This window comes from Zerene cesonia, chromosome Z, assembly GCF_012273895.1.
Source record: "Zerene cesonia ecotype Mississippi chromosome Z, Zerene_cesonia_1.1, whole genome shotgun sequence".
Taxonomy (NCBI): Eukaryota; Metazoa; Arthropoda; class Insecta; order Lepidoptera; family Pieridae; genus Zerene; species Zerene cesonia.
This window is the reverse complement of record NC_052122.1, coordinates 12,062,290-12,075,765: the sequence shown is the minus strand read 5'-3', so window position 1 is coordinate 12,075,765 and position 13,476 is coordinate 12,062,290. Positions and strand designations below refer to the sequence as shown.

The 13,476-nt window shown below is 36.3% G+C and overlaps 1 protein-coding gene across 1 annotated transcript; it reads right to left on the bottom strand.

Annotated features, from left to right (window-relative positions):
• Positions 1–4,979: 4,979 nt before the first annotated feature.
• Positions 4,980–9,783, bottom strand: LOC119835617 (insulin-like growth factor 2 mRNA-binding protein 2). The gene is made up of 3 exons (XM_038360550.1): positions 9,609–9,783; positions 8,086–8,143; positions 4,980–5,070 (listed from the first exon to the last, which is right to left on the bottom strand). Exons 1-3 carry the CDS (start codon positions 9,781–9,783, stop codon positions 4,980–4,982), a joined length of 324 nt encoding a protein of 107 aa, XP_038216478.1.
• Positions 9,784–13,476: the final 3,693 nt, after the last annotated feature.

The following is a 13,476-nucleotide window of genomic DNA, read 5'->3' as shown; positions in this document are numbered from 1 at the left end:
GTCAAAAGCTAGTTACATACAATTTACATACACGACTAGGACGATATGCAGTTCCTAGAAAATATGCATTTCCTTCCTATTATGTTCTGGCCTCACGTGAGCAAACTTTTCCAAAAATTAGACAAGAGCCAAAGTGACTTAATAAATTAAACTTGCCAAGGACTCAAGCTTACGTCACCTCGGTTCCGCAAAGTTTTTAACGAATGGATACATGAGGGATGACAAAAGCGCCCTCGCAGGGGTCGCCTTGAGGAGTTACGTAAGTCGGAGGCGAGGGGTGCGGGACGTGCAGGGAGACGAGCGAGGCGCGGGGAGGCGGGGGTGGGGGGTGGGCGGCGAGCTCATGATAAAGCCTGTCCCGCGCCCCGCTATCGCATCTGCGATTTTAGTATTTATAAATTTGTTAAGGGCTGCCACGCAGGACAAATAAATTAGAAAAAACCAGTTGCCCAACCGATGCCTGACACCATATTGTTGTTGATGACCATGTAGATAACTGCCCGAACCATTGTGTTTTGTAACGATAGAATTCTTTACGAATTTTCAAGTTCAAGTAGGACCTAAACTTATTTGAAATGACGTGTGTTGAGCGCTACTGTCGATCATCATTTCCGAGATAGAGCCGAGAACATTTCAGCATGCGCTATCTACTCTGAAACACGTAATGCTGCCAGCAACAATTCACTATAAACATTGCTAAACTAATTATTAATTATTGCAGGTATATGGGAAATAGCACTGTTAACTATTTTATTGATACATTGATTTAATTTGAACTTCAAAATTCAGCAAAGTAGGATCGATGTACATATTTATAAGAAACTGATGCATGTTCCGCCGTTACAAGTATTGAACATATTGCAATATACTATGCAATGGGTTTGCAGGATCTTGTGGTTACTTTTTTTTTTCAATGTAATAGCGATACATCGACGTATAAGTATTTTGCAATTGAAAAACAATAAATCGACACGATGCAAGATCACTGAAACGTTACAAAATACATGGCGTGCGCTTTGAGGCTTTAGTTTTGAATGAGTGTCGTAAAGTGATTTCCCTGTAGCCGGGCCTGCGGCTCCTGCCTCCCCCGCAGCTGCCGGCCGCGCGGCGAGCACGTGTGGAGCCCGGCCCCTCCGAATAGCCTCGCGTTGTGCGCTCTTGCATAAAAAGCACGCACCACTCGGCCTAAATTGGTGAGATCTATCGCTTCTTGCTCTATATCGACTTCTTCCATTTTTGCAGCAACGCCACATTGCAAATACTATTAATGTTAAGCATAGCATATACATTAATAGTTAGAGCATGGCAAAGCAGTATAAGAAGCGAGAATGAAGAACATGATATGGTTACCAAAGATTCAATTAACAGTTCTACTAGTGGATTTTAAGCACAATAGAGTCTTTGTAATGATGAGGCTTCCGTGACAGATTACAAAATAGTTCCTACATAAGGAGCGTGCATCAAAAGATCTCTTCCCTAGTTGCAATTGTTTTGTTGAATGGTGCGACTGCATCAACGTTGCAAGGCTAATTAATTAACAGCAGAGATATGTCACGTGCGTTAGTGGCAGCGAGTGGAGGTAAACTGAAATGGTTTCAGATCAAAGCTCCCGAACGCCGGGACCCCGGCAGCCGAGCCACATTCCATTCACTTGCATATATGGCTGCGTCAACAAAGAGAACTTTCGACTACAACAGAAATGAAACGTTCTCTGTTTTATACGAGCACCGCTGCCCCGCTATTTTGTCTCTCGGAATTTACAATATGTTAAATTATCGCTTGGGTAGGTACTATAGAAAATCGTAGTTATTAAATTTGTTTCGTGAAAGAGTTGAATTTGGCTATGAATGACCAATAAAAGTTAGTCAATTCAGATGGAACCTGAACTACGTATGTAACTACGTAAATTAACGAGATAAGATAAAAAAAATGATAAACAATCTGACCGTAAACAGGTAACTGTCAGTACTTTCCTATGCAATATGTCTGTTAAAGTCGCCCGTGGCTCGACAACTCCTGTCGTGGCGTGTATCATGCAGGTACAGAAGTTCAGAACATTTTGCTTTACTGAATATTTCATGAACTAGTTCACTTGTGTTTGAATTGCGTACGAAGTGACAGGAGATATTCCCTCAACACCCAGGGGTAAGGGAATAATTCCTGTTAGGAAGTAATTCATATTTCTGTCGATTAAATAAAGAGGCTGGTTTATGCTCCACTGTATATTTTTTATTCAAAAATAATCCCACAAAAAATTCCAACAATAAGGTCCTACACATCTTCGAAGATACACAAAAAAAAATCTCTTGCCAAACTATGTCATATTACAAATATGATACATATATTTCGTAAAAAAAATCCATTCCCAATTCAACAAAAGTTTTTCGAGTATAAAACCGACTTCGACTTGACACTTTTTGAAGGCGACTTTTTGTTACATATAGTGTATAGGTCAGGTCGCATAGCGGCTAACCGCTCACGCGAAAATAAGACCAATGCGAACCTTACAGGGATAAGACCCGAGACTCAGAAGCTACAATTTACGTTTTTAAACGCATGGAGGCGGTTCGTTTAAGATATCAAATATTTTTTTTTATTTATGCCCTGTAACATACTAATTAAATTTCTAACATCATTGCAAACGATAACAAAAGGACAGAGTACCTAGAATAATGAGCTTAACATTACAAGACTGATAGCGATTCAATACTTCCTAGTGCACTCCGATATTTAAGCCGTTTATAAGAAGGCTTCGGCAGAGCTTTATTGCTGCTAAGCTTCCAGAAATATCTCTATGCGATATTTTACTGGAAATATAAAGCATAATATTCAAGGATTTGCTCTTCATCTTTCAAGAGAAAACCAATATTACAATATTCATCTAGTTCAATATTACTTTTTTTACAGATAAGATTTACTAGTTTAGTCAGATTTCGGACATTCAATTGAAAATTAACGTGTCAACGAAGCTTATTGATATTTTATTATTGGCCACATAGCATCGTTACTAATCTCACCGGAAACAACACACCGATTAAAGCGGCTTACTGCCCATCAGAGTGTGCTGCTTCAGCACAAGCCATTCCGGGATGTGTCCGAGTTGTCCATTTCTATGAATAACATTTAAAAAATTGTACTGAGACGATTTGCAGTTCGCCTCTATCGTTCGTGTATAAGTCGCGTCGTCGACCTCAATGAGTTTGTATGGCGGCAGTCGCTTAAAAAAAAATCGTTGAGTATGGAACATTTGAGTAACTACGTGTGTAACGGACCTTAGAGGTAGAGCTTTAAATGGGAACAAATAAGTTGTTGTTTGAAAAACGTTGTACACTAAGATGTCGACCGTGGGGGAACAATGAAGGACGCCGATATACAAGCATATAATAATATATCCATCCGCTTTTGTTGTAAATAACATCACCTTAATGCGACTTGACATGAATAACAGAGTGTTATATAGATTATCACGTCCGTGCAGCGACGGGTGAGATGCGGTGAAATGAAACAAAGTAGAGATAAGTATCATAATGTGGATGTCAATGCCGCTGAGTTGTTTACCAGGCGTCGCGTATTGGGGTCATCTGCTTCAAAGAACTTGTTAAGATCGTCTCCAAGCAACCGGCAATCGATACAGTACGTAGGAGGTAATGCTTAAGCTTTTGTACCTGGAAAACTACCTGAACAAAATCCTTGGAGTGGAGGAAAATAAATAAAAGATAAAAAACGGTTGCTTTATTGCACAAGAATATTACAAGATTTCTAGGAGCGCTTATTTTCTTTATATTGGAATTTTTCTAAAGTATAATTTCAAGGAATTCTTTGATTGCTTAGTATGGATATAATTCAATTAAGAGGGATTAAAAAAATAATAATCAACTAATAATATTAACGAATCCTTCACTACAAAACTCAAACTCAAACATTTATTTATTCAATTAGAGTTCTTATAGAGGCATTGCACTTTTAAATCATCATTTCACACAGTTTGAACATTTACCAATGGCAAATTGAAGGGACTTTAAACATTAAACATGCGTGTACGGTAGAGCGAAATGTCGCCCACCGTACCAGATATTAATAAAGCTCAATCGTTTTCAACATGGCAGCATACAAGCGAAACAACACAATATATAATTATTATATACGCCCAAGCTTTGGCATGTACCAAGTATGCCCCGGCAAATGACCCAAGCTTCTGTAAATGCTCGCAGAAATTTTCATTTATGTCAATACACCTCGCGTTTTCAACTATGCTAAAATTTATGAAATTCTACTTATTTAATATCACGTGTGCAACTGTGCATTCTGAAATAACCTCCACTGCATTTCGTAGCTTTTCCGATTTTCTATTTAGAACACATTTTGTAATTATTTTGATAATTATGTGAGAGCGTTTCGTCCGACCAAGTGTATCGTTTGTGGATGCAAAACTTAATTTACTAGGAACTAGAGATTAAAAGACTTTTATGAATGCCAACATAATTTAATTATATTATTAATATAAAATTGTACGATTTAAGATTATAATATAAACTACAAGATTAGCGAAATAGCGATAAAGCATTGCTAATGATGCAACTTATATACATATTTCTGTAGCATATAGTATATGATAAATCTTTTCTAAAAAACCCTTCATTTAGGATAACGTTTACTCCCCTATCAAACTTGATGAAAAAGGTGAAATTTGATGTAAACTGACCTTTAATACCTAGGACCTTATAAATCCCAATCACACGCGAGAGTGATGTAGACACAGTGCACGTCAAGAATTGTTAAAATCACTAGCTCTTTAAGCCAGAGTAAATTGAATTGACTAAAAATCACAGCCAATATTTTGACACTAATTGCGCATTATCGATTTCTAGTAACCAATAAGCAATGTTCATACCTTTTAAACGGTTGGTCAATATGCAATAACATAACCTACGTATATTCCTAGACAAGCATTTTCTCGTATAATATGTATGAAGTACGACTCACCGCCATCCGCCGCCGCCAGTGGACGAGTCGGTGCTGGTCTCTTTTAATTGGGTCGCGCTGGCACTCTGCAGGTTAGATGCGTTTACGCTGCAAAATAATAACATTCACAAATTTAAATTTTAGCCAAAAACAGAATGAAGATCTGTGTCACTACATAGTATAAAACGAAGTCGCTTTCCCTGTTCCTATGTACCTATGTATGCTTAAATCTTAAAAACTGTGCAAAAGATTTTGACAGAGTTTTTTTTTTATAGGTAGAGTGATTCAAGAGGAAGGTGTATATGTACACTCTGCTTGGTACTTCCACTTGCATAGCATACTTTGCGCGTGACAAGTAATGTCATATGGGTACACCAACGGGCATGCATAGATTTGGCAAGCCAGGAGTAGATCACACAATTTGATTTATATGCAATTTAAGGACAAGACGGTGGGGGCTACAAAACTAGCAAGCGTGAACAGATTCGCTAGCTACGAGCACGCACTTTGCGAATAATTCATTCTTAAACGGTTTCTGTTTTTGTCGCAATCGATAAGCAACCTTGTACTCTCATGTGTTGAACCGCACACTCTGCTGGTAGTTGTAACACAATATTAGGTATTCAAGTGCACTTCGAATGTTTTCGATAGAAAGCTCAACGTGACAGAGACTGAAGCAGAATCAATCCATGGTGTAACAGCTTCAGTAAAAGCATGCAATACGCAAATTGCACGCAAGTTTAGTATGCAATTGTTTTTAATGAGTGCTAATAATTGGTATGAGACATTAACTTGTATGTAAGCTACTGGTCTGCACGAAAAGCATGTATACTACGGCCTTTACTTTTAAACTATGAAATATTAGCAATATGACGCGGAATCGTATATATATTAATTAGTAACCAGTATTTGTCTGCTGACTATAAATTGGGTAGCAGACGTAAGCGGATAAACAAGGTAAATATTATTTCTTTTTATGTCATAGTCGGCAATGGAGCTGGTGGGTCGCCTGATGGTAAGCGCTACCACGGACCATGAATATTTGGAGAGGCGTAAAGTTAATAGCAGACCCTTTCCTCTACAAATGGATTGCCGACTTTAAATTGGGAAGGGATTAGGAAATCAAAACAATTTAATCCCTCAAACCTAAGTGATGTTATCGGTAGACAAGGAGGCAAAAATAAAAAGTAGTACCCTAAACGACTTAAACAGCACATTATCAAGTGCAATTAGTTTTCGTACAGAAATTGCCAAAAACGCGTCGTAACATAGACAATTCCAGATCGTTCCCGCCATTGTTTCGCCCACAATGGGCCGTTAACTCGGCGCAGGTAAACAAGCCCTTCCCGGAATCGCGCCGAGCCTTCGAGATGCGGGCTCGTGTCGCGGGGGGAGCGAGGAGGGGGTAAGGGGGGAGGGAGAGAGGTTTACTTGAATGGAAACCACCACGCGTCTGCGCACGTGATGTTTATGAAATTGCTATCCGATAGTTCTGAGGTCAATTGTTCGAGGCAAGACGCCAGATTTCTTACATCGTCGCCAGATACCTTACTGCTGTTATAAATTTGCTGTAATATAAGTGGACGTTTACACTTAATCACCGTGTCCCCCCTTGTGTATCGCAACCAAGAGGTACACGAATACATTAATTATTATAACTTCAATTTATAATTATACCTGTCAAAGAAGGAAATTCCTGCTTTACGTGATATAAGTATGAGTGTGTGTGTCTGGCAGTACACTCTCGTTGTGCGAGCTCATGATGGACCGCAGCCCTCGAAAACGATTTTTTTATTTTTAAAATACAATATAGTCAATTTTAATAAAAAATAATATTGCAACCTTAATATAAGTAAATTCTCATTACGCTGTTTCACCGCGATGGACTCCTAAACTGCTCATCAGGTTTTAAGTAATTTGCACACAATGTGTCGTTTGATAGTTTATATTAAACTATCATTTTAATAACGATAAATAAGAGGCGAGCGGTGAATCCGGGACGTGCTGCATTTCATAGTTTTCGAGTTGTTAAAGGATTTGAGAGAGATAACCAACTATTTGCAACCACGGATAATACAACACAATACAAGTAATAGCGGTATCAATGGAAGCTCGGTATAATCTCTACAGAGCATCGTGAAGCAGGCATCAGAGATTATATAGATGAACAGTGTCTCTTTAGATATAACAGAGTTTATAGATGAAACAAAATAATGCACCTAATTTTATTATAAATACATTATATTTCCAGAGTTTAATGTAGAATCATCATTGATATATCTCCAACAAGAAATATGCAACAAAAATCACGTTATTGTTGCATATTTTATTATTTTATTTGATTTAGTTTTCCTAGTACAAAGCAGTACATTACAAATTTGCAGTTTTTCTCAGGGAAAATGAGAGCAAGCTTCAAGCTAATATAGCCTCCACCCACCCGATTCTAAATTCGATTTGAGACATTTTAATTTACTCTCTGCAAACGGAGAGCAGGTTTATGTAGAAAGGTAAGTAGGTAATAATATTATGATTCGATGGAAAATTCTGCGAAACCTAACGGATTTTTCCTTTGAGAAGACTTTATTGACTGCACTATGTAGCGTGACACAGAATTATAATAATGTATACATAAAGCGACTGTTTGATATATAATTTAAGGTGAATGCTGTCAACTCCACAGACCAAAAAGGAGTATAAAGATAGTCGTCGACATTTCGTAGCGCCATCTAGTTTGATCTAGGCGAAGGCACTGCAGGCGATTGTAAAAGTAAGCGAAGCAATTTCATTGAGGAACATCATTCTTGATCCATTTATTCAGAGATTAATTAACAGTGATGCACGGATATACTGTTTCGTCATATGAAGCTTTGATGTTAACGAAACTATTACTTCTTTTGATTCATGAAATTTATTTCACTTTCCATGACACTAATTATGGTAATGTATATCTAGATATACACTTCTTTTCTCAATCTCTTATTCATCATCTCAATCATTTTCTACATAAAATACTCGTGCATTTAATTACAAATTACAATAAAAAGTGACTTCGAATTGGTATACTTCATGGACGAACTCGCTAGTAGTAAGTAAGTACCTACATTATAAACGAAGGCTACTTACATTTTCTTGTTAGCAACAGATGGTTCTACGATCAGCGGCAGGCCGCAGTACGAGTATCCTGTTGGATAAATATTTTTTTATTATTGAGGTCACATATTCTATGTTAAACATTCTAAGAAAATTTTTTTGTTAAAAACCATGGGCATTTCGGGTTAATCATCGTAAAAAAGAAATCAAAGAAATCAGACAGTCTGGAGGTTTTATTTATGAGAAATTTTGAAAGAATAGAAAAAAAATTTTATCACGAGGCAGGATACGAACCTGCGTTTCTTGCTTAACTGTAGCAAAAAAAAAAAAAAAAATTCTATTCTTTCAAAATTTCTCATTTATAAAGCATTTCAATGCTATAAAACTAAAAATTAGGTTTTATTTATATCAATTTTCTTCGTTTGTTAGGACATTATATACTGTCTAGGGGTTTTCCCCAAAAGTCACTGTTTCCGTGGAATTTCAGATATAACAATGTCCTTTTTCGGGTCTCGATCTATATCTGTTCTAAATTTCATCCGAATTGTTCGAGTGATTCAGGCGTGAAGTACAGATAGACAGAGTAACTTACGCATTTATAATATTGATAGGTATTTAAAATATGTAGTTAGGTAAACATTACAAGTGCGTATTCCTCAAGTTTTCAAAGACAGCGACAGACGCGCTTGTTAAGTGTGTAAATAAAAAATTGTAGTTTCCAGAACAGTGATTAAACCAACAGAGATACATCAGAACTCCAAACTTCGCACCACTCCAACACGGAATTTCTCTCAAGGTGTCGGAAAACCTCAGACTAACGCGCGGATACAACTTTATAAAGTGGCTTAGTTTTCGCGTGTAACTCAAATAGTTAACAAAATAGTTTCAGTGTGTAGACGAGCGCCGCGTCGCCGTGCGAACAGACAAGTCTGGGAATGTTCACGATATTTAATCGCACAAACAAACACTGGAAACTTATTAATTCTTTGATGGATCAGGACCGAAACACTTACCAATGAAGCTGAGTGTCTCCAAACCCCTTTAACCCTTTAAGTTATCCGAGGACTACATTACTTTTATAGTAGAGTGAATGTTTTATATCATGTATTATCTAATGTTTATGGCCTGAACTGATTTTTCATATGTGTGCCTGGGGCATTTTCTCATTAATTAGATTAACGGTTGCAAAACTCTACATTGAACATATTTTTAAAATTTTTTGGACGGAGTTTACTCATTACTGTTGAAGTAGCAAATAACTTAACTTTTAAATTTTTGTCCCTGTATGTCTATGGACAACATGAAAAAGGAGTTAGAAATATATGAGATTTACAGTGACAGTTATTATTACTGTGAAAAATGTTCACTACGTCAAATATTGTGGCAATTTTTCTAAAAATGATTGTCAAACAAAAGGTCAGTAATATCGTTGAAATCGGAATAAGAATTAGTTAATAATTTCTTTATATTTTCTGGGCTACGTTCGTTCGATATATAATTTGATAGTTTACTTATCATTAATTGCAAATATATACTGTTGGCAATCATTCGCTTACCGTGCAGTTTATCAATGGCCCGATCGGCTGCGGATTGGTCGGGGAAATCTACAAAGGCGTATCCACCGCGCTTCACAGAAATGTCGGCCACCGTAAGGTTGTGTTCCGCGAACAGCTGTCGAACTGCTGCCTCGTCCGCCTCCATCGGCAAGTTGCCGATGTACAGCTTGTTCATAGCAGAAACATTCTTCAGCTGTTCACTCATGACGGAGGGTTTACCAGGGTGATACGGAGATGCGAAGCGATGCCCGGTTGTCTTTTGTCTGACTGCGCTCGTGACACTGCCCCGAATTTCGAATCATTGTTCTTCTAGATGGCCATGACTGTCAGGATGTAAGGAGGTTGAATAAAAAGGTTTTAAATAAAATTTTAAATCAATTGCTTGGTACATTTTTATTAGTTTTCATATAGTTATATAGCCATTACTATAGCGTATGAGGGTTAATTAGGCAATTAGATAACTAAATAAATTTTAAAAAATATTTTTTTCTTTTTTAAGACAAATTAAATTGTAGTATGAAAAGAGATACGAACAATGAATTAATACACTACAATGGACAGATTGATACGTATTTATTTTGTGAAATGTTTTACATAATTGGTGTTGCCGTTTCATAAAACTAAACTACATGATCACAAAATGTAACGTAATGTAACGTTGTAATGTTAACGTTAGACGCGTTAGACAGTATGGAATGAGTTATAACAATTAGAAACATTAAAATAATGTGGTAATACAGTGATAGTGTTCAAGCATCGCACACAGTCATACAGCGCGAGCGCAGTGGCCAGTTGTTTATCCTATGCATTACTGCGGTAAACGGCGCTGAATGTAGTATAAAGTTACAGCTAAGCCAACTGCGCGCAAACAAAGGGCATCTTAATCAATTTCTCATTCAAGCCTAATTTTGAGGAGTTCTCAATGTAATATGAGAGCGCGCGTCATCCTGTTTGCTGGATTGTGTTACCAGACCGATGTCTCCAGATCGGGCTTATTCAATTTCCCATAATATTTTCCCCAGATGTGAGGTACGAGAATGTATGTCTTTAAAAAGTCATGTTTTACGAGAGCTTTATTTGGCAATGAACTTTCGCGACGATATAGCTACTTACGTGCATTGTATTATACGTTAGTTTACATCATATTAAGAACTTGAACATTTGAATCACTAAAAGGAACGGCTGATAAAATAGGTTCCGTGTACCTACTAGTTTATTGATTTCTCGTACAAACTGTTTAATGAGTTGTTACCGAAGTAGTGCTTTATACAGGTAGCGAACTAGATTCCCGTAGTTCGAAATTTACCTAGAAATGTCAAAACTTGTTCGTATGGGAACCCTGTACCAAACACGCTGACCCTGTTACCAAGGAGTGTTCATATTCATACGATTATTGAAGTACGCGTCTAATTCTAATGGAGCATTCAGCCATTGCTAAAATATAAAATATTAGCCCTTTATATTATATCTAATACCATATTCATAATTGCTTCGAGCCAAAACAGGATCACGTTTTTTTACTTATTACAAAACCAAGGTTGCGTTCAGGAATTTTTAGTAGACCTTAATGATTTGTGGCCAGCGTGTAGACGTGTCAAAATTATGGTCAAATGCGATCGCGACCATAAAGCAAATCTTATTTTACTCAATATATTATATTATATATGTGAAGTTTGTTTGGATGGATGTATATTTATGTTTGTTTGTTGCTCTTTCACTCGAAACCCACGAAGTATGTATATATCTCAATAACCTGTAAACTAGGATAATAGAAATACTGCTCGCGGGTGCTTATTACGTAGATATGTTATCTAAAGTTTAAATGATATTGCTTAAAAATAGTCCCCTTTTATTTATACGTATTAATTTAATAATCAGAATCCGGATTTAACCTCTTTGTATCCGATGGGAGGCTTACGATTCCAGTGTGAGGAAACTTACTAAAAGTTTTTTTATGTCGTTTGATAGAAATCCCAACTAATATTATAAAAGCAATTACTAATGCAATTACTAATTATCTCTGCGTGTCTGTCTCTTTATCGCGTCGCCGCGATCGTGAATCGATTTGCATAAAATTTGTTACATACAACAGACATAGTTTGAGACTCGGGAAAGGACATAGGGTAGTTCTTGTCCCGGAAATCCGAGAGGAATTCTATTAGGAATTAGGACCTATGCCGGGAAATAACCGGGGTTGCATATATCGTTCAAATTTGAATTCGTGGTCGAAGCCACAGGTATAAAGCAGCTATAAAACTGTAAAATTTAATAATTTCGAATAAACTTAAATTTGTCAGCACACCCTACCCTCCTGGCTTTAAAACCAAAATTCATGAAATAATGCAGTATCTATATGACAAAGCCATATTTGTTTTTAATGATATATTCTATCCTTAACACGTAAAGTAAAATAATATCATCACTACAATCAAATAAGAATTTCTTTATATTCTTGTTGATAACAAACATATCTTTCAAGTGCAATATGGATGCAATACAGGGATTTGAAATTGCTTTAGTTTTGCACAAGCCTGTTGTAATCGTTTGCAGTTTGCATATTTCTTTTCTATATCAGATATGACGTCTATCTCATATTTTCAAGCTTTACGATGTGAATTTTCCGACGTTGATAATTATTATATTATGTAATTGATGATTTTATCACAAATTATACCGATATAGAACTCCCACAAACAACTAGCGACCCACATTAGACCCACGTAGATTTTAGTAAAAATAGGACGAAGGGAGCTTGTATTTGCTTGTTGCATTGTAATAAAGTATTGTAGGCGGATGATTCTTCATTAATCCGTTATATTTTTGAATTGTTTTTCTTTTATAATTGCTTCTATATTTAGTCGGTGAAAAATATTTTTTTGACCTCTGTTAACATTTCAAATAATGAAGATATAAGAATGTATAATAAACACATTTATGAAGATTCTAGAATAATGGAGCATGTTATAAAATCAAAGAAACGTATATTACATAGAAGGTACCTAAACAAGTTTTACAAACCCCTTGAGGGACTGGAGCTGAGCTCTGTTAGTTTTCTTGTTTCTAGTAGTTATATATGACCGAAGATCAAAGCTTCAGAGTAATATAAGTCCTATTAGCTCTAGCGATGAGGTTTGTATGAAGATTTAAAATGTAATACGTTTCAGTCCACGCACCGCTGAACCGAACATCATGTTGATTATGTATCCACGTGTATACTTATGAATACAAATTATATTAATTTGGATTTGATTTATTGTTCAAATATCATATCTTCAAAATACTAAAAAAATATTTCTTAAATACTAAATTCAAGCAAATATTGATGTTTCATATGCTAATTCCCCACACGTAGTATATTTTTTTTATCTAATATGGCTTAGACACAACACCAAGACGTTCTTTTAGATATCGTTTTAACTGATGTGAAGTGCATTTGACACTTGCAAATCTCGACAGACGCACTTACACGACATCCTTATAAAAGCTATCTATGTTTTATCACAGATGACATAATATTTTACTAGTTTCAGTAGACCAGGTATCAAGTAAGCCATTTCGTGTTATTTAAATTACGAAATCGGTTGCTCGCGAATAAAATGTAGTCATCAACGGTAGCGGCTTCGCAAAGTGAAATTTTCCGCTACGTAATTAACTTCCCCTGCACCTACTTAGCAGCAAACATCTCGGCACTCCTTTTTATTTCCACGTAGACGTGGAATCCATTAGTTTCGATGGATCTGAGGTATTTCTACAATAATGATTAACGATTACGATATAATAAACAATTCCATGAATGTATACCTAGTCTTGCCATAAATATTGTAATAAAGAAAAAAGAAAATTGTTAACTGCAAATAACATTTATTAC

Bases quoted from the DNA above. Each gene is read 5' to 3' on its own strand.
- LOC119835617 (XM_038360550.1), bottom strand. From the start codon at position 9,783: ATGAACAAGCTGTACATCGGCAACTTGCCGATGGAGGCGGACGAGGCA. The intron at 8,144-9,608 runs GTAAGCGAATGA...TTTATCCAACAG, and splicing joins GGCCATTGATAAACTGCACG to GATACTCGTACTGCGGCCTG. The intron at 5,071-8,085 runs GTAAGTAGCCTT...ATTATTTTGCAG, and splicing joins TCTGTTGCTAACAAGAAAAT to CGTAAACGCATCTAACCTGC.